This window comes from Pan troglodytes, chromosome 10, assembly GCF_028858775.2.
Source record: "Pan troglodytes isolate AG18354 chromosome 10, NHGRI_mPanTro3-v2.0_pri, whole genome shotgun sequence".
NCBI lineage: Eukaryota > Metazoa > Chordata > Mammalia > Primates > Hominidae > Pan > Pan troglodytes.
Genome location: NC_072408.2, coordinates 29,653,943 through 29,672,237, shown reverse-complemented (window position 1 = coordinate 29,672,237; position 18,295 = coordinate 29,653,943). Strand labels below are relative to the sequence as shown.

The window sequence follows — 18,295 nt, the reverse complement described above, 5'->3', positions numbered from 1 at the left end:
AAGCCCACAGACCCTCTCTGGAAAAAGCACAGATCACAGATTTTTCCTGTGGTATGTGTCCCTTTTTCCCCAGGGCGTGTCCTTAACCTTGGCAAAGTAAAAATGACTGAGACTTGTCTCAGTCATCTTCTCTGACTTACAGAGGTCATGAATATGCTAATTACTCATGTATAGATTCTACAATGTATACATGTATCAAGATATCCCTTTGTACTCCATAGATGTATATAATTATTATGTGACTATTTAAAATAAAATAAAACTTTAATGATTATGGTTTTGGGGTGGGCATGGTGGCTCATGCCTCTAATCCCAGCACTTTGGGAGGCCAAGGAAGGCAGATCATCTGAGGTTGGGAGTTCGAGGCCAGCCTGGCCAACATGGTGAAACCCTGTCTCTACTAAAAATACAAAAAATTACCCGGGCATGGTGGTGTGTACCTGTAATCCCAGCTACTCAGGAGGCTGAGGCAGGAGAATTGCTTGAACCTGGGAGGCAGAGGTTGCAGTGAGCCAAGATCGTGCCACTGCACTCCAGCCTGGGCAACAAAGCCAGACTTCATCCCTCACCTCCCTCCCAAAAAAGATTATGTTTTTACATTTAAAATTTGTGTCTTAACAGAATCATAGAGAAGGGAAGCTAATGGAAATGATACATTTTGAGGATGGTCAGGGCTGGATGCCATTATTTATTTAAAGCATACAAGCCAAACTCCAACCCTTGTTCCACAGTTCTATGTTCCCCTGATAATGTTCTGTTTGCTGTCCCTGGTTCTACAGGGAGAGAATTTGCTGGTCAAACTGATAAGTGACTGGTCACTAGACACACATCCACTTCTCTTTGTGAATGGATTCTCATTCTGGTATACAACCTTATGTCTAGGGTGGCTTTATGGCAGCCATCTGGATCTTGTTGAAGTCTGGGATGCTGAAGAAGTCTCACTGTGTGAGTTTCTGACCCTGTAAGGTTGAGGCAAGATGGAATGATGGTGACTTTACCAGAAAAAAATGCTATCTTGTGAAGTCTCCCTCTTCTGATAACAAGTGACCCTGCTCCCTCTTTGGTAAGTGAGGAAACTGTGGCTCATGGAAGTGGCATGGCTAATGCATGGCAAGCGAGGTCTGCCTGACTAGGAAGCCTATGTTCTCTCTAGTTTATCACTCCTTGCCTGAAGAAAGAGAAGCAGATCTAGCAAAGGGTGGTAGACAAAAACAAAAAGTTCATATATTCAATGTGTTGTTTTTAGCTTCCAGTGATTTCCACAGTACACAATTCTACACTAGGTATTTGGAGAAAGTTGAAGCCTGGCATGAGGATTCATTTGACCTTGAGAGCTGACTCCAAATATTTGTGAAGAAAGAAGCATGTGCAAGAATAAGATACATATTTCCATTTCATACTTCCTCCGAGGGCTGAGCCTGTTCCTGACTCAGAGAGATATTGCAAAAGAAGCTGGTATTATACACATTGAAAATGACACTCCTTCTAAGGAGCAAAACAACTTTATCATATCAAGCAGAGCAAAGCTCCCCTCTCGGAAAACTCAAAAATGTTCAAAATGCAAACTGAACTTGGCGGGGGGAAAAGGCGATGGTAGCAAAAGCAGCTGTGAAAAATAAAGAGGTTACTTGTGAGTGACTGAAATGTCCAAGTGTCATGCCACCAGCAGCCACAAATAAAAGCAGATGCTGCAACATTTTTTAAAAGCATTTCTGTAAGAAGATAAAAATGGCTGCATACAATTAAGAAGTATAATTTTATTGAAAAGCATGAATGACAAAGCAAAAGGAAATGTCAATATGATTTTTGTTTTTGTTTTTGTTTTTTAAAGAGAGGGAGTCTTGCTCTGTCACCCAGGCTTGAGTGCACTGGCTCAATCACAGTTCACTGAAGCCTTGACCTTCCAGGCTTAAGCGATCCTCTCGCCTCAGCCTCTTCAGTAGTTTAGACTACAGGTGCAAGCCACCATGCCCGGCTAATTTTTTCATTTTTTGCAGAGATAGGGTCTTGCTACATTGCCCAGGCTGGCCTCTAACTTGTGGGCTCAAGCGATCCTCTTGCACTGGCCTCCCAAAGTACTGGGATTATAGGTGTGAGCCACTGTGCCCAGCCTCAATATGAATTTTATAAAAGTCCAAATGCTCTGCACGTGGAGAACTTTCCATCTACAAAAAATCGTTCTGCCTTAAGGTGTACAAAGAAGTGAGGCCAGAACTCATTTCAGAAACAGATTAAGTGGACACCAAAGGATATTTAAGCTTCAGAAGGGAAAGAAGGGTTATCAATGAACAGTAGCTGAGATCACAGGCCCCTTATCTGCGAAGAGAGAGAATCTGTGATAAGCTGTAGTACAAACCAGAATTCATTTGAAAGATAAAATGCAGAAGCTCCAGGGCCTTACTTAGATGCAGCCTCATTTCCTTTGTACCCTGCCACCCAGCTGTTGCCTATGATTTCACTGAAACAGTTATCACCTCCAGTTAGCAAAACCTAAGGGAGTGATTCTTAATTTCTATTCTGCAAAAGGATCCACTGAAAAGGTTGCTAAAATGTAGATTCTTGGCCCATGCTCCCTGAAAGTGCTGACGCAGTAAGTCTGGGCTGGGCTTAGGAACCCTTATTTTAACAAGCACTCCATGGAAAAGGTCATCAGGGGTTCACACTCCAAACTACTGTCTAAGGCTTTAATCCTCAGACTATTGGTTGAGACCTACTAATAAGTCTTGAAGTCAGCTTAGTGAGATTAGCATTTGAAAAGAAACAGAAGAAAAATCAGAAAAATGTCAGTGTATACTGTGCAGTCAATTTTTAGTTTCATTCACATATATGAGTGTGGGTATACACGTGTAGTGAATTGTGAGGTACAATATATTTCAGACTGTGCAACCCAGCTGAGGAAGTTGGAGAAACAGTGGCCTAAACGGACATGAAGATCACTTCCCTGTGACCCATTTATCATTTTCTCCATCCCCACACTGAGTTCCAAATCACTCCAGCTCCACTTCCCTCCCATGTCTACAAAGAGGATATAAGACTGTGTTTCTTTGTTCTCCAGTGTCAGGGATGACAACTGGCTTTTCAGCTTCAGGAATGAATATGGACAACTTGAAGGAAGGCTTGCCAAGATCCCAGTGGAGCCTCAGATGCAGCAGATGATGAGAAGTGAGTGAAAACCCTTTAGATTCTGACCTGGGGACCTTCCAAAGGTCTGGAGGAAGAGAAGTGGCAGGAAGGAATGGGCAGAAAATGAGGGGCAAACTCTGGAGAGTAGGTCGAGACTTCAGAAGCTGGAAGGTGAGCCAATGCATTATTCTTTTTGTATGGAGATGATGTTAGTAACCCACCTGCAGGAGCTGGAGTGTTTTTAGCTATTTTTCCTCCCAGCAATGGCACAGATCCTTGTCCATTCATTCATATTATCTTGATCTAACTTATAGTGAAAATAATAAGGTTTAACAGGTGCTGGTCTAGATATGAACAGTTCCACCACTTGTTCTCCTGCATACAGTCTAACCATGTGAGAAAGAGCCACCAGAAAGATAGCACCAGGAAAATAACGCCAAGCATGTTTAGCCCAGTGTGCTATTCATCTCTCCCAGCTTCCCCACTCTGGTCTTTTCAGCCCCTTGGGAATTCCTCCACTAGGTCCATTTGGAAAAGAGTACCAAGGAGGCTCAGGGGACTGAAAACCAGCTGTGCACTGTGGCTTGGGTTATCTTCAACTTAAGGAAGGTGTTTTTCTCATTCCCTGGCTCCCTTATCCATGCCACCACCGCAAAAGAGTACCTTTCCCTAATGTTCACAAAGGTTTAATACAGGCTAGTAGTACCCCAGGGGAAGAGAGCTCCATTCCTTTAACAAGTCACTGTGTCTTTTCATGACATTAGGTAGTCTTTCAGTGTTCAAAAGACACCCACATTCAACACACACACAATTACCACTCTTTGCTCTAAGCAGCTTTTGTAATGACCGTATCTCCTCTCCAGCACTTCAAAATTGGAGGGTGTGCCTACTAACAAACATCCTGGATGGTCTATCAGAGTAAGTGAATTCCTTAAAAAAAAAAACAGATACCCAAGATGTGAGCATAAATCACTCCAATAATTCCATAGTATCTGGCCACAGGCATCTCAGCTGCATCTTTGCTTAACTAGGTCATTTTAGGGGGCTTACAATGTCTAGGACACCACTTATTTTTTAGAGTCTTATTTTGTTGGGGATCAATTCAGAAAAAAAAAGTGAAGCTTCATGGGACATGTATGTATTGTCATCATTTAGAGAAAATGACAGAAGTGAAGGAAAAAAGAAGCATCCTACTTATAAGGTCAATTTGGCTCATGCGTGTCTGTGATCTCAGGATCTTACAGTTCACACACTGCCACACAAATGTTCCAACCAGTCCATCCACAGCCATTCATTATGCCAGTAAGTGGATGATACTTTTTTTTTCTTTTTAACAAGATCTTTTTTTTTTTTTTTTTTTTTTTAGCAGAGCCATTTTAAACCTCGGCTATAACAACACTTGCACATCCAATTCATTGTCATTATCTTTGCTAAATGCTTTCAGTGAAGGAGGGATGAGAAAACAGGTCTTTTGTATTCCTGGGCTATCAATAATCTTCTTCCTTGGAGGTAACTGTTTCACTCCAGAGGAAAAAAATGACTCTGCTTTATACTTGCTATTTGTCCTGTATAAGTGAGGGCTGAGAATGTAAAGTACATAGCACTTGCTAGGCACTCATTATGTGTTGATATGGATTCTCTTTGGGGTGAAGGAAGGTGGGTTATCAAGCAGGCTCCTGTTTCTCTGGGGAACAGAACTGTACAGAAGAAGGGAAGGCAGTGTTCACAGGTACCCGAGGGAACCCGCAGGTGCCAGCCGTCTTCTTGGTACAGCAGACTTAGGACTGAATATGTGGTTTCCGCAATTTAATCACCATTGGACTTCTTACAGCCTAATGGTGTATGTCAATTAGTATATTAGGATATGTGACTTACCCATCAGACACATCAATTTAGGGTAACTGGATAAACAAGCTAACTTGTGGCTGGGGCCTAAACCTGGGTCATCATCCTAACATGTCAGAAATGTCTTTGCTTTTTCTCTTAGTCTGTAATTCCTCCTAACACACAAGCTTCCAATTCTAGACTCCGGTCATGTTAGAATATTTGCATCCCCTCCCTCAGTGCACCACAATCTTTGACACCCCTTTGCACCTGCTTTTCTCTGTGCTTGGAATGCCCACCCATCCTCTACCTTCCTCTGCATAGTCAACATCTACTTCTAGGAAGTCTTTTCTGTCCCCTGATAGTGGGTTAGGGCCCACCCTCAAGGCTGCCCAGGCTTGCCTCTGTCATTGGACTGATGCCATTATCTTCCCACTGTTTCCCAGGCAGTCTCCTCATTAGACTCCGTACTCCCTGGGGAGTTGTAATACATTCTTTGAGTGAATTAATGCACAGTATGGGTATTAAATGAATGGAGGAGTGAGTGGTGAAAGAATGAACCCAGGATTGGAACACAAAGTTCAGAACCCAACTTCCCATACTATCCTTTCTCTCACAGTATCCTTGTCAGTTGCAAAACAAATAGCTAGGTTTAATAAGGTGGCTAGGGAAATTGAGGTCTTTAGAGGAAAAAAGCGAGTAGCTAGCCTATTGCCTCCTCTGAATCTGACATTTATTTGCTCTTCTGGGTAAGGTAACGAATGTCTAGCTAATAGATTATTAACCACAAAAAATGTCTTGGTTCTCAAGAAAGATGGCATGAGATTGTTACCATTTTATACATCCTTATATATTAACAAAAAATAAAGCACTCACCCTAGAAAAGGAAACTAGACCTCCATTGCTCTCCTTGGCCTAGGGTTCCACAAACACTGTTACTTACATATGCCTTGGCTAACCCTGCCAGCAAATCTTGAATTCAGCTTTGTGTGCAAGAGTGGGTTTTGTTCCATGTAGCAAAGTGAGGCAACTATGACAATTAGAGACAGAACATAGCCAGGGCTTGCCTTATCCTGGCCCAAGACATCTAACACATCTTGGAGAGAACTCCATGTCTCCTGAACAACATAATCATCTACTGCAAGTCTATAATGAAAGATTAAGCCTCCCTGCATTGAACCTGAACCCCTTTTTCTGTGAAGCTATGAGTGTATGACATTTAGAAAATCCTTTCCCCTTCCAATGAGATTGGAATAATAAACTAATTATGCAAGCTCCGTGTGACATTGGAGCCTCAAATTTTTATAAGAAGATTATGGCCATAAATAATTTTTTTTTTTTTTTGGGACAGAGTGTTGCTCTGTCACCAAGGCTGCAGTGCAGTGGCACAATCTTGGCTCACTGCAACCTCTGCCTCCTGGGTTCAAGTGATTCTCCTGCCTCAACCTCCCAAGTAGCTGGGGATTACAGGTGCCTGCCATCAAGCCTGGCTAATTTTTGTATTTTTAGTAGAGACAGCATTTCACCATGTTGGCCAGGCTGGTGTTGAACTCCTGACCTCAAGTGATCCACCCGCCTCGGCCTCCCAAAGTGCTGGGATTATAGGCATGTGCCATCACACCCAGCCACCATAAATACATTTTTGATAAATACATTTCTTGAAAGCCAGTTTTCCCTGCTTTTCAGGATAACCTCCCAGAGATTGTATTTTGAGAACAAAGTCTCCGAAGATCTGTTTTTAAGCTTCTTTGCTTGGCTGAGCCCATAGGAGGATACCATTGCCTTGCTTACATCTTGGCGTACATGCTATGCAGAATGGCTGCCAAATTTGACCCTAGGGAAAGAAGAGAAAGCTTACTGACCTTGTGCAGCTCCACAGGAGTTGGAGACATGATCTCCTTTATTTCTTGTTTCATTTTTCTCAGGGTTACTGACTTCCTACCCACATCTGAAGGCAGGGTGTTGCTCCGAGTTGTTTGGCTGTAGTGCGGCCGCGAGCTGCTGCGCTCCTGGAAGCTGGCCTGTCGCCCCAGCTGACTGCGAGGTGTTGGAGCCTCATGATTCAAACTCATCGTGCTCCCCGACATGATTGTTGCCTGTGGCATTGACAATTTTTAGAAACAATTAAGCCATGGACTAAGGAAAGGGTTTGGTGCTCAACAGTAAGCACATTTCTCCTTCTGCGAGGTAAAAATACAGTCTCTTCAGGGCAAAACCAAAGGCTGGAAAATGGATGTACTAATTGAACTATGAAAGTCTGGAAAATGCTTTGCAAGTGACATTTATAATGCACATCTCAAATCCAATTTAAGTACTTAAGCCATTGAGTTTATTTAATCAAATACCACCCCTGGCAGTTTTGAGGCAAATTGAAATGCTCTAACATTTGCTTACTGTAAACTACATTTTAAGCATTCACTTTCCACTGAGTGGGCTCTAACAGATGGGATTCATGAGGCCACCTTGAATATATCTTACAGAAACGAATTAAGAACTTCTCAATGGACACCAGGCTGCCTGTACTTGCAATGCTGCCTCTATCTCCAACTGCAGTTAACAATGGGCTGGAAAGCGATGACTGATATAAAGGCAAGGGGTTCTTCCCACGCTTCATCTAGACTGTATATTGTCTTTCCTTTGGCCAAGTGGCCTGTCCCCAAAGTTTGTAGACCAGCTAAGTCTCCATATTATTTGGTACAGATTAAGTGTTTCTTAGAAATACTCTTTGTATAAGATCCTCAGAGAAAGTAAAAATAATCATTTATTATGTTATTATATTCAACTTTTTGCTCACAAGCAGTAGGACTTGAATTGGATGTTACCAGTGAATTGGGAAGTTTGTTCGGTTTCAAATATGTTCTTCCCTGAATACTTCACAAGCAATGACAAGATTAGATACCAAAGATGAATAAGGCTCAGAGCTGGAAAAAAAAAAAAAAAAGAATTTGAAACCAATATCAAGTAGTGGATATTCATTTCTCATGGTTGGAGAATGCTAAAATTCTGAAAATATGCCTGTAGCCAGTTCTGTACTCCTGGGTATAATAGTATAAAGGTAAACTAGCATTGGTAAATCTGCCTGATACCATGGGGACAGAAAACAAGTTCCATTTGCCATGTGATTTAGTTGTTTATATTAATACTGATGCTAAAAGTAACCGCAACTTAACTTGTTGAGTCTTTTGAATGTAGTCACTCATTTAAGCCTCACAACAACTCTATGGGGTAGGCACTGTTACTTCTATTTATTTATTTATTTGTTTATTTATTTATTTATTTTCTTTTTTGAGATAGACTCTCACTCTGTCACCCAGGCTGGGGTGCAGTGGTGTGATCCTGGCTCACTGCAACCTCTGCCTTCTTTGTTCAAGCAATTCTCGTGCCACAGCCTCCCAAGTAGCTGGGACTACAGGCATGCGCCACCATGCTTGGCTAATTTTTGTATTTTTAGTAGAGATGGATTTCACCATGTTGGCCAGGCTGGTCTGGAACTCCTGACCTCAAGTGACCCACCCCACTTAGCCTCCCAAAGTGCTGGGATTACAGGTGTAAGTCACCACGCCTGGCCATTCCTCCCAACTTATAGGTGAGGAACTGAGTGAGGCACAAAGAGGCTGACTCACCCAAGGTCACATTGGTAGTAAATGAGCCGAGGGCACTTTATAAAACTATTGATCATGAGGGAATACTGCAAAGTGAGTAGAGTTTTCATCTGTCACGTCTCTAAGATTTCATAGTTCCCAAATTCACCTGGTGTTCAGCTATACACACACTACTAACAAGATCTTTGAACAACAGCCAAGTGTTGGCACACATGTGCATATATCTAACAACTTTGTTGAAAAAGAAATGAAACAAGTAGACTATATCTTGACTAGATCAGTTATCTCATTGATAATTTTGAAAAAGAAAATTATAACTGTAAAGAGACTTGCTGATCACTGAACATTAACATGTGCTAAGTCCCATACAGATTGTATGTAGAATATCATTTAATACATAAGTAACCCTATACAATAGATATTAAAATTACCATACATCCTCATTTCAGTAAAGGAAAGAGATGCGTGGACAAGTTAAGCAACTTGCCCAAGAGCCTGGGCATGGAGCTCTAGTACTCTGACTCCAGAACTCTCTTTCTTGACTGCTTGGTGCTTCTCAGTCAAATGTTAGGTTGAATCATATAAAACTTCCTTTTTAGTAGGTAGAAAGATGCCTAGCATTTAAAAACAAGTGTGGGCTATTTATACAACAGTTTATTTCAGATAAATACCCTTTTTAAGTTGATTGAAACCTTTCTTTACTGGCTTCATTGGTGTCATGGGATATTCCTTATTTTATGGCACTTACTCATGTATATAATTTCTATGTTTATTTTATTTTATTTTTTTTTGAAATGGAGTTTCACTCTGTTGCCAGGCTGAAGTGTAGTGATGTGATCTTGGCTCACTGCAACCTCCACCTCCCGGGTTCAAGCGATTCTCTTCCCTCAGCCTCCCAAGTAGCTGGGATGACAGGTACCCATCACCACGCCTGGCTAATTTTTGTATTTTTAGTAGATATGAGGTTTCTCCACATTGGCCAGGCTGGTCTCAAACTCCTGACCTCAGGTGATCCACCTGCCTCAGCCTCCCAAAGTGCTGGGATTACAGGCCTGAGGCACCACGCCTGCCCCATTTCTATGTTTAATCTAGTGTATCTGACAGCACTCAGTGGTTGTTTTCTTGCCATGTTGACCATCCATTTATTATTTTTACCTACTTAGACCAGTTGTTTGCTTTGTTAACATCCATTTTTTAATATTCATTTTTTCATGAGAATGACAGGACACATGTTGGAAGTAAAACAATCACTACAATTGAGAGACCACAGTTTTGCTTTGATGAGTCTTAGCTGCCATAGAAGAAATTACAAATTGATTTAGAAAAGGTTCTGATGGAAGAAATAAGATACTATCACTAATTCTTTGGTTCGCATTTTCAGGTAAGTATGTGAATCTGTACAGTAATCAAAGTTTGATTGCTTTGTTTAAAATGAACTTTAGGTAGCATCTAAGAAGGAACATAAAAGGTAAAACAAATATAAAAACTAAAATAAAAAGCTAAAAAATAATTATTTTTAATTATCTAGGATTTGCTTTGGTCTCAAGAGTATGTATTACCTGTTTTCATTTGCCATAATTCATAATTGTATATTATTCCTAAGGCAGCCTAGAGTTCTCTATCTGACATTTAGTTAAACCTTCTTCTTATATTATGCTAAACAAAAAATAGTTAAAGCAGTGATCATTAATCAAGAAAGGGCAAAAATACTAATAGTTAATTTTTATTGAATACTTAAGTGCCACATAATTATTAGCTCATTATAATTCCCATTTTTATAGAAGAAATATCTGATAAGAGAGGTTAAAAACTTGTCCAAAGACTCATTCAAATTTCTCTCCTTTGTTAAAACTATACATTTTTCAGTGCTAAAGTTGAACCTAAATTATTGCTAGCAATAGGGGAAATGATTAGTAAGTTAATTTTCATTTCCATTTCAATTGTAATCATCTTTCATCTTAGCTAACCTTCTACATTTATTAGTATTATAGTGTGCTTTAACTTTTAATGCTGGATGTAAATTTAATATGCAAGAATCTAGCTCTAATATTTTTGTATAATAGCATTTCCAATCAAGGGAATGGGGTTCATTTAAACCAATAAATAAATATTCTTTGTGATAAAAGTGTAAATATAACTAATTTATGAATTTGCCAATCATTCATCCTAGTTGAGGATTTAATTTCTCTTTGGCTTATAAATTCAACTCATTTGCTTTCTGCATTAATAATGTCAAGGGCCACATCTGTCTGGAGCTATGTCACAGCAAATTCATAGGCTGTGGCAACATAACATCTACTCTTACTGATGGATGTTGTTTTCATCAGATAACTCAATTTCTGGGTGAAAACAGAAACTCATTGTATCACTTTTTACATCATTTTCTTTTTGCCTAATGTAAAATAAGCTGTTAGAAAAACAACTTTTTTTCTTCAAAAGGGAAATATCAAAATGCACAATGAAAAAGCAGGATGAGTCAAAACGTGCTTTCAAAAGCAGGGCTATGTTCAAGAATTGTGAATTGTGCTCGTTATTCAGTTTGGGCTACTTTTCTTCATCATTCTACATGCAGAAGGTGGTACAGGTTTAAATAAGCCAGCTGATACTTAAGCATTCTGCTCTTTTTGAAAGTTGTATAAAAAGGAATCATTGCTAACATCTTACTTCATTTAGATTTTATAGGATTATCCACGTCCAGGACCTTTAACTGTGCTCTGAAGCTGCAATTCATGCCAGATAATACTATGATGTTTACAAGTTCAAACTAATAGTTTTCTTTATAATTCTCTTTGCAGATTCACAAACATTAGAATCACATAAAATATCCACACATGCAATTGAGAAGCAAAATAATATAAAGATGAGTAATCATTTTAGAATTGCAAGAGTTTCACCCCATTATGCCATTCACATTCCTTATGGTGACTTGGGGACCTCATAAGACATCAAAATAAAAATGAGACTTTTGCCACTTTATTTTTTACAGCTCAGAAAATTTAAAAGAACATAAAAGGAAACAGTCCAGGACTTCCCAGACTAAAGTGTGAATACCATCAGCAAATTCATGGCTTTGATTAAAGAACTCACCAGGAGTTCAGCTATTACATTCCATCTCGTTCTTCCTTGAATTCACACTAAGTTAATACAGATGGAATCAGGATTTACAATTAACAGCAATGTACTCTGTAATATTTTTGCTGCTTATCAAATAGACTGGCCTTTTTCACCAGCTGCATTGTCATCTACTTTAAGGACAAAACAAAGTAAAATAAAATTTCCTCTTATGTTCCTCTTAACGATCACATTAATTTCTATTCCAGGTACAAATGAAAACATGCCAAAGAAACCTTTCTAAAGCAACTAAGAGAATGGGATGCGCCGCTGCTGGGAGACTTAGCTCGCTTTTTAGCGATTTGGTAGGAAACAGATACAATCAGGGTTAGCAGGGAGCAATGGCAGAAGCCACAAGTCAGTAAGCTTGAGGGGTGGAGATGGGGATATACTTTTGACTGCATTGTATAAAATCAAATTGCTGTCCAGAAGGCAAGGGGGTAGGGAAGGCAGCTTCACAAGCAAAAATATAAACATAAAGGGTAGCTACCAAGAGAGTCATGTTTCTCAAAGACACACGCCTGTCAGCTTTCTCCTGTGGAAAGGGTTAAAGCTTTTAAATGAACTGGTGTGAGAAATGCAAACTTAAAAGGACCAAAAAAAATGAATGTAGAAACAATAAAAGTAAGTAGCAGGACCAAGGCTACCTCCAGTTCTCTCAGAATTCCTGACTGTCCGCAGGTTTCCAAATCCTCCAGCGCTTGAGACCAGAAGTTCTCCTCTTGTTCTGTCTCTGCACTATCGGCAGCCCCTGCAAAACTGTTGTCAAGAAACACAGGCTGGGTTAGGAACTTGCCAGACATTTTTTTTTTTTTTTTTTTGAGACGGAGTCTCTCTCTGTCGCCCAGGCTGGAGTGCAGTGGCGCAATCTCGGCTCACTGCAAGCTCCGCCTCCCGGGTTCACACCATTCTCCTGCCTCAGCCTCCTGAGTAGCTGGGACTACAGGCGCCCGCCAGCCACTACGCCTGGCTAATTTTTTTTTTTTTTTTTTTTTTGTATTTTTAGTCGAGACGGGGTTTCACCGTTTTAGCCAGGATGGTCTCGATCTCCTGACTTCGTGATCCGCCTGCCTCGGCCTCCCAAAGTGCTAGGATTGTAGGCGTGAGCCACCGCACCCGCCCTTTTTTTTTTTTTTTTTTTGGATTCAGAATATCTCTCTTTCATCTCACACAAAATATAGAAAGAGAGTCATTTTGGATCTGGCTTTCTTCCACCTGTGCCCTCCAAGAGTATGAGCTTCAGCAGAGGGACACTCTAGGAAATGCAGTGTTGTGAAGATGGAAAGGATGGTCCATGGTCTTACTACCGGATTTCAGACTATTTGTGGCTGCTGCTAAATGGGCTGCAGCCACATGGCCCTGTTGGAATGGGATGGAACGTCGGAAATGTATTTCAGCTGCTATATCTACAAGGAACGAGAAATCAAATTTTTCTCTAAGAGAGAAACGTGTTTTTCTCACTTATTTAAAGATCATTATAAGTAAACCAAATGCTATTAGTTTTTATAAATTTCCTTAAAATGTTTTGGTAAGGAACAAAATGGTAAAATATACTTTGCTGAAAAGATGGATCCATGAGGTATCTTTTTAAAAAAAAAAAAGTAACTTAATGTGAAACTAACTTTTAAAAGAAAGGAGAGGGGCCCAGTGCAGTGGCTCACGCCTGTAATCCCAGCACTTTGGGAGGTCTAGGTGGGCAGATCACTTGAGGTCAGGAGTTTGAGACCAGCGTGGCCAACATGGTGAAACCCTGTCTCTACTAAAAATAACTAAAAACACAAAAATTAGCTGGGCGTGTTGGCAGGTGCCTGCAGTCCCAGCTAATCGGGGGTCTAAGGCAAGAGAATTGCTTGAACCTGGGAGGTGGAGGTTGCAGTGAGCTGAGATCATACCACAGCCTGGGTGACAGAGTGAGACCTTGTCTCAAAAATAAAAAATAGGCTGGGCACAGTGGCTCACACCTGTAATCCCAGCACTTTGGGAGGCTGAGGCAGGCGGATCATGAGGGTCAGGAGTTCGAGACCGGCCTGGTCAGCATGACAAAACCCCATCTCTAGTAAAAATACAAAAATTAGCCAGGCGTGGTGGTGCATGCCTGTAATCCCAGCTACTCGGGAGGCTGAGATGAGAATCACTCGAACCCAGGAGGCAGAGGTTGCAGTGAGCTGAGATGGCACCACTGCACTCCAGCCTAGGCAACAGAGCGATACTCCATCTCAAAAAATAAAATAAAAAATAAAAGTAATACAATATAAAATTAAAAAACAAAAATTAGGCACATGTGGTGGCACAGGCCTATAATCCCAGCTACTCAGGAGGCTGACGCATGAGAATCGCTAGAACCTGGGAGATGGAGGTTGCAGTGAGCCGAGATCTTGCCATTGCATTCCAGCTTGGGCAGCAGAGTGAGACTCTGTCTCAAAAAATAAAAAAATAAAAAAATAAAATAAAATAAAGGAGGGGGACCTACTTGTCATAAGGAAGGGAGTGCAACGTTTATAGAAGCAGCTTCTCCCCAGGTGCTACTACTGTTTTCGTTAGGGGAAATCCAGCTCTTGCCCTGTTGTGTGGTGCCCAGGTTGCCACTGGTCAGGCAGCTTTTAGAATCCTGCCATGTGGCCAGCATGGATGATTATGGTGGCTTTAAGAAGCCCATACTAACAATATGTGCCACTGGAAGTACAGAAGTTCAAATCTTGCCCACATGACCATGCGGTCATCTTGGATGAGGTAGCATTGGTTGAAAACCTTACCCACTGGCTGTGGACCGGTCCCAGTCTTCATTACTCAGCCCCACATCTGGGTAAGTCTGGCTTCGAGGCTTAGTGACTGGGGACAAGCTGCCTCTCTGTTTTGGACTCCTCCAGTCATAGGTGTTGAAATTGTATCCTGAGGCCTGAAAACTAGTGCCTAAAATATAAACAAGGTGTTAGCATTGGGCCCAAGGATTACTTAACCCATTGAGAAATGACATTGTTAACCAGTAGAGGAGTCAAATTATAACGGCAATGACAATAACAATAGTGAACACATAGTGTGTGCTTATTGTGCACCAAAGACTTCACCAAGTACTTCATTTTGAGCCATCTTTCTTCTTTAGAGCCATCTTTGGAGGTAGATACTCCTATTATTTGCATTTTACAGATGAGGACACGGACGGCTTAGAACAGTGGTTTCAAGTACCTAAGGCTATTTGCAAACTTTCTTGGGAGTTCAAGTCATAATTTTTGGATAATCGGTTTTCAGATCCTCAAGTTCTAGATGCACTTCTTCCCCAAACTGGCTTAGCTGAGATCTGCCAGTTAGTGCTCCCTTCTCATTTCCTCTTTCACAACTGTACTCCTGCCACTTTACAAACAAAAGACATATTTCTCATCCATTTCAAATCTTTTTTCTTGAGATGGAGTCTTGCTCTGTCATCCATGATGGAGTACAGTGGTACGATCTCGCCCCACCACAACCTCCTCCTCCCGGGTTCAAACAATTCTCCTGCCTCAACCTCCCAAGTAGCTAGGATTACAGGAGTGCACCACCACACCCAGCTAATTTTTTATTTTTATTTTTAGTAGGGACAGGGTTTTACCATGTTGGCCAGGATGGTCTTGAACTTCTGACCTCAGGTGATCCACCCACCTCGGCCTCCCAGAGTGCTGTGATTACAGGTGTGAGCCATCGTGCCGGCCCCATTTCAAGTATTTGAAAGTGCTTGGGCCCTGGGATATAAACTCCTAGTTGCCAATTCAAGGGATAATTTGGGAAAGACTTGTTCCTGTGATGAGGTCTGTTGGGAGCAAGGCCTTATTTCAACCAGGCACAAACTCACAGCAAGGCTTTCACCCCTCTCTCTTGTCCATCTCTCATGCTGCCTCAGAGAATTCAGAAGGGCAACGGATGTCAGGGATAAGAAGCCTGCTGCGTTTATTGTTTATTTGAATTGCAAAATGCTGACTTTTTTCCAGCAGGGAGTTACATCTGATTAGCCTGATGGGTGAGACAGTGAGGAATGGCTTTGGCAATTATGTTACGTAATGGACACTTTCCACAAAAGTATTTCCAAGCTGTAGTTCCAAGATTTTGATAGAAATATTTTTAAAGCATTTTTACAACAAACTGGAAATTATAGTCTTTGCAAGTATTTACATTTTGTGAGAAAAACATTTAGACAACAACTTTTAGTAGGTGATGGGGTATATGGTTCTTTAAAATTATTTTGGGGGTTCAATTGGGGCTCCATTGTAGGTCTGACTCCATAGCTTGTGCTGTAATCATCACATACGCCTTCATCCACTACCTCAGGTTGTGACTTGTGTGTGTGCATGTGTATTTACATGGATGCGCTGGCTTGGAATATGATATGTGTTTCTTACTGTACTTAAATCATTTAATACAGCAAACAGACCTGTGCCCGCATTTTCAGGTACAGTTAAATGGCCTGATCATGTAAGATGATTCTGTCTCCATGATATCCCTGCTTCCTCTTCCCCATTCACTTTCTCTCCACCTGTTGTCGAAGCCTCTAATGCCATTTTTGCTACTAGTTTAAAGCCCAAGCAGAGCAGGATATCTGAAGGATAATACTCTCTGATCAAAAGGATTTGATCTTAAGAACCCAGGGCAATGCCTACCACCACATGATGGAAATACTCTAAGAACCTTCTATTTTAGGACACCAAGGATTAGAAGACCTTGGAGCAGAGGAAATATTTACAGTTCAATGTCTCATTCTCTTTTTCCTAGATAACTGCAGAAGTGTGGTTAGCCATCTGGGAAGAAGTCTTATGAATGCAGTTTTCTGTCAAAAGTGTTGACTTAAGGAAACACAGATGTGTCTTCTCTTGAAGGGGAACTAAGTAGCTGTGAATTTCATCCTGGCTCCCTCTGATGGACTAACCATTTTCCCCTTCTGAACCAATCAAACCAACCCCAAATACATGAAGTCTCAGCTTTTATAATACAAAGAGTTTGGGGAAGCCTGTACCTCACTTTCTTTAACTGGTTTCAACCCTCAACCTTTCAAAGAGCCAATACTAATTGGTGGTGTCTTCCTGGAGTATCCTTTTCTGATAAACATTAACTCCAATGACCACTGAGTTCCCTGGTGAAATTTCAACATTTTAGACTGATTTTCTTTCCAACTGTTGTATGTACAATAAGTAGTTCTTGGAGACTTAGGCAAGAGTGCAAGAATGGGCTTGAGCAGATGTGCACCACCATCAGTAGGAAACTGCTAACCTTGAAAGGCATGTGTATCTCTAATAAGGATGCCTTGTCTTAATAAGCACTATTAAATGATTATTGCATTACAACAAAGCAGAGAAAGAAAAGGGGATAAGATTCAAATCTCTGGGTGAAATGTAAAGTCAGAAAACCTGACCCCAGCTCTTCTCTAGTCTGTGCTATGCTGACCCAGAGATTAAAGTAAGAAAAGTTGACCAGGTGCGGTGGCTCACGCCTAGCACTTTGGGAAGCCAAGACAGGCAGATCGCTTGAGCTTAGGAGTTTGAGACCAGCCTGGGCAATAATCCATCTCTACAAAGAAAAAAAGACAAATCCCAAACCCCCCAAAATTAGCTGGGCATGGTGGCGCGTGCCAGCTACTTGGGGGGCTGAGGCAAGAAGATTGCTTAAGTCTGGTTGTTGAGGCTGCAGTGAGCCAAGTTTGCACCACTGCACTCCAGTCTGGGTGACAAAGTGAGATCCTATCTCCAAAAAAGAAAAGTAAATGGGCATGGTTATGCATACCTGTATACCAGCTACTTGAGAGGCTGAGATAAGAGGATCCCTTGAGCCCAGGGGTTCGAGACCAGTCTGAGCAACATAAAAAGACCCTGTCTCAAAAATAAATAAATAAACAAATAAATAAAACTTAATAAAAGTAAGAAAAGACCAAGGTTCAAATCCTAGCTCAGCCACTTCCTCACTTCACAGCCTGGCCAATTAACCTCAGTGTAAAATGGGGATAACAATAGGTAGTTTACCAGGTTGATAAGAAAATGAAGAAGAATGAATGCACACCTTATGAAAGTGCCTAGAACACAAGGAGGTTTTAATGAACGCAGATGCCCATTGTTACTATATACTAAGCCCTTCAACCTCTCAAGATCTCAGTTTCCTTATCTTTAAAGTAGGGAGACAAGGAAAAGAGGTAAGTCTCAGCATTATTAATGCAGTAAACATTTGGGTGTCTCTTAAGTATCAGATACTATATATCAGGAATTAAAATGCAAAGGGAAATAAAACTGATTCCTGTCCTCAAAAACTGCATTGTTTGGTATATGTGTAGGAGAAGGAGAAGAAAGAGGCATAGAAAGTGAGTTCTAGTAGCATGTGAAAGTGTTATCCTTTTAGTCTTAATGCACTACTATGGAAGGACAGAGACAGGTTTGGGGATTGGAAGGTGGGTCATGAAGGGTGCCAAAGGAAAAATGACATATAAGCTTGCAGTTAGATAGCAGGTCAGCATTTACTAGTTGGAACTGTTGGGTAAGACAGTACATGGTGGGCACAGTGGCTCATGCCTGTAATCCCAGCAATTTGGGAGCCTGAGGTAGGTGGACCACCTGAGGCCAGGAGTTCGAGGCCAGGAGTTCGAGACCAACCTGGCCAACATAGCGAAAGCCCGTCACTACTAAAAA

General features: G+C 41.1%; 1 protein-coding gene and 1 long non-coding RNA gene across 21 annotated transcripts in view; one reads left to right on the top strand and one right to left on the bottom strand.

The window, feature by feature from the left end:
- Positions 1 to 17,495, top strand: part of LOC129136626 (uncharacterized) — a 29,062-nt gene extending 11,567 nt beyond the window's left edge. The window contains exons 3-7 of one of the 3 annotated variants that reach the window (XR_010148275.1): positions 3,056 to 3,162; positions 7,428 to 7,536; positions 9,367 to 9,464; positions 9,766 to 9,930; positions 16,398 to 16,635. This is a non-coding gene — a long non-coding RNA (uncharacterized LOC129136626). Of the gene's footprint in view, positions 1 to 3,055; positions 3,163 to 6,872; positions 8,110 to 9,366; positions 9,465 to 9,765; positions 9,931 to 16,397 lie in introns of those variants that run through there. The other 2 variants (XR_010148277.1, XR_010148276.1) reach the window with 2 other exon arrangements.
- The window catches only part of GRIP1 (glutamate receptor interacting protein 1), a 716,800-nt gene that overhangs the window by 17,562 nt on the left and 680,943 nt on the right, over positions 1 to 18,295 (bottom strand). For 9 of the 18 annotated variants that reach the window (XM_054664158.2, XM_016923073.4, XM_016923074.4 and 6 more), the window contains 4 exons: positions 14,414 to 14,570; positions 12,308 to 12,419; positions 12,151 to 12,195; positions 6,810 to 7,043 (listed from right to left, as the gene is read on the bottom strand). In XM_054664158.2, the coding sequence (XP_054520133.1) occupies positions 6,810 to 7,043; positions 12,151 to 12,195; positions 12,308 to 12,419; positions 14,414 to 14,570 (548 nt within the window). The remainder of the gene's footprint in view (positions 1 to 6,809; positions 7,044 to 12,150; positions 12,196 to 12,307; positions 12,420 to 14,413; positions 14,571 to 18,295) is intronic. The other 9 variants (XM_054664159.2, XM_054664156.2, XM_054664157.2 and 6 more) reach the window with 1 other exon arrangement.